The sequence below is a fragment of the Primulina tabacum genome, chromosome 8 (assembly GCF_025594145.1).
Source record: "Primulina tabacum isolate GXHZ01 chromosome 8, ASM2559414v2, whole genome shotgun sequence".
Taxonomy (NCBI): Eukaryota; Viridiplantae; Streptophyta; class Magnoliopsida; order Lamiales; family Gesneriaceae; genus Primulina; species Primulina tabacum.
This window is the reverse complement of record NC_134557.1, coordinates 41,877,454-41,879,608: the sequence shown is the minus strand read 5'-3', so window position 1 is coordinate 41,879,608 and position 2,155 is coordinate 41,877,454. Positions and strand designations below refer to the sequence as shown.

Sequence of the window (2,155 nt, the reverse complement as noted above, 5' to 3'; positions counted from 1 at the left end):
GACTTCATCTCCCATCGAAATCGAAATCATCGCTTCCAAAACCGAAACCATCGATTTTAATTAAAATCATTATCAGTCCGGATCATATATTTATTTCCGTGAGACGAGTCTATATTTGGAATGAAAAATAATATTTTTGACATAAAAAATAATATTTTTCATGATTTGGATTAGACAGGAGATATATCTCATAAAAATGATTAATGAGACGATTTTTTTTTGCGATAAAATAATAAAATAAATAATCTTTAAAAGAATTAAATTCTATATTGGTGTCATCCCTCATGTCCTCTTTCCACTGGCCATATATTTTTTAGTTGACTTTCACGAGAAAACATCTCTCTCTCAAAATCCAGAACATAAAGTAAAGACTACTCAGAATTGCAAAAGAGCTTCAGGAAATTACAGAAGACATGGCTTCCCTGTTCGGTTCGCTCATCTTCCTCCTCTGTTCCCTGCTTTCGCTTCAGGTAATATATAAAATCATTATTATTTCATGGCTGATTCTCAGATTCCAGGCCAAATTCTTACCTGTTTCATGAATTTTACTGAAACTCTTTTGCAGCGCTGTCTCCAATTATCCGAAGCACACGTGAAAGATTTGCACAAATATGTACTTTTGATCCCATGAGAGCTGCGACGGATCATGGAGATAACCATCTTCAATCACGGGTCGAAAATCAAGGCGTGGATCCTGAGATGAACGTGTTTTTTCACCACGATGATCTCGTGATCGGGAAAAGGATCCCCATCTATTTTCCAAGAAAAGATCCCCCGTCAGCTTCTCCCCGTTTTCTTTCCAGGGAGGAATCCGGCTCCATTCCTTTCTCCACAGCCCAATTCCCCGAAATTCTCGAATTTTTCTCTTTCCCATCGGATTCCAAACAAGCCAAAGCCATGAAGATGACGCTTCACCACTGTGAAGCTAAACCGATCAGAGGCGAGACTAAAATCTGCGCCACTTCTCTAGAATCCATGTTGGATTTCGTTAACTCCGTGTTCGGGCCCGGTTCGAAGTTCAAGGTATTGAATACCGAGTACCTGAATGAATCGATCTCCACTTTGCAGAACTACACAGTCCATGAAAACCCGTCAGAGATTCCGGCTTCGGAACTAGTTTCATGCCACAGATTGCCGTACCCTTACGCGGTTTTCTACTGCCATGCTCAGGTGGGAGACGACTTGCTTTACAAGGTCCTGGTGGAAGGGGACGACGGTGGAAAAGTGGAAGCTGGGGCGATCTGCCATATGGATACCTCGCAGTGGGATCCGAAGCATGCCGGCTTTCGGGTTCTGAAAACTAGGCCGGGTGCGGCGCCTGTGTGCCATTTCTTCCCGGTCGATAGTCTTGTATTTATTCCTAAGTCGAGTTGATCTTGGACCAGTTATTACATGACAATGTCCCCCCAAATATGTGCAAACTTTTGCAAGTGAATAATGAGAAAATGCCAATGAAATTGCCAAACCATTAATTATTGAAGCTTTGATTTCTAAATTATTGTGTCACTGGGGCTTCTATGTATTCAGCATGCTTGTATATGAAGTTGTAGTAGATTATAACAGTTGATGCCTCCCTTGTTGATAAACTAGTGTGCGGGATTGTTGGAGATATGATATATTGGATCGTTCAAATTTAAAATTTTTTTTTTGTATCATTTTTCGTAACATTCTTAATCAATGAGTTATAACTTCACAAATAATTAATATTGCTTTTGATTTCGATAGAAACTCGAAAAATAGATATTAAATAACATAGTGAAGGAGATATGCATTTTTCAAATTCATCAAAATCACCTTATATTTATGAGTATGTCTCTTGTGAGACGGTCTCATGAATCTTTATCTGTGAGACGCGTCGACTCTAGCGATATTCACAATAAAAATTAATACTTTTAGCATAAAAAGTAATATTTTTTCATGGATGACCCAAATAAGATATCTGTCTCACAAAATACGATCTGTGAGACCGTCTCACACAAGTTTTTGTCTATATATATATATAGATATATATATATATATACATACATGTTGGATCCCGGTTTTCTACACGCCCAAACGCAGCGGAAGTTTTAAAATTTTTATTTATTTTGACAATCAAAATATGTTTGGACGCTCGTATGATTTTAACAAACATTCATAGGGCGTTAGAATTTTA

The 2,155-nt window shown here is 38.1% G+C and overlaps 1 protein-coding gene across 1 annotated transcript; it reads left to right on the top strand.

Annotated features, from left to right (window-relative positions):
- The first annotated feature begins 311 nt into the window (after positions 1-311).
- Positions 312-1,602, top strand: LOC142552572 (BURP domain protein USPL1-like). Its single transcript, XM_075662254.1, has 2 exons — positions 312-470; positions 566-1,602. The coding sequence occupies exon 2, from the start codon at positions 628-630 to the stop codon at positions 1,372-1,374; it is 747 nt and encodes a 248-aa protein (XP_075518369.1). The 5' UTR covers positions 312-470; positions 566-627; the 3' UTR covers positions 1,375-1,602.
- Positions 1,603-2,155: the final 553 nt, after the last annotated feature.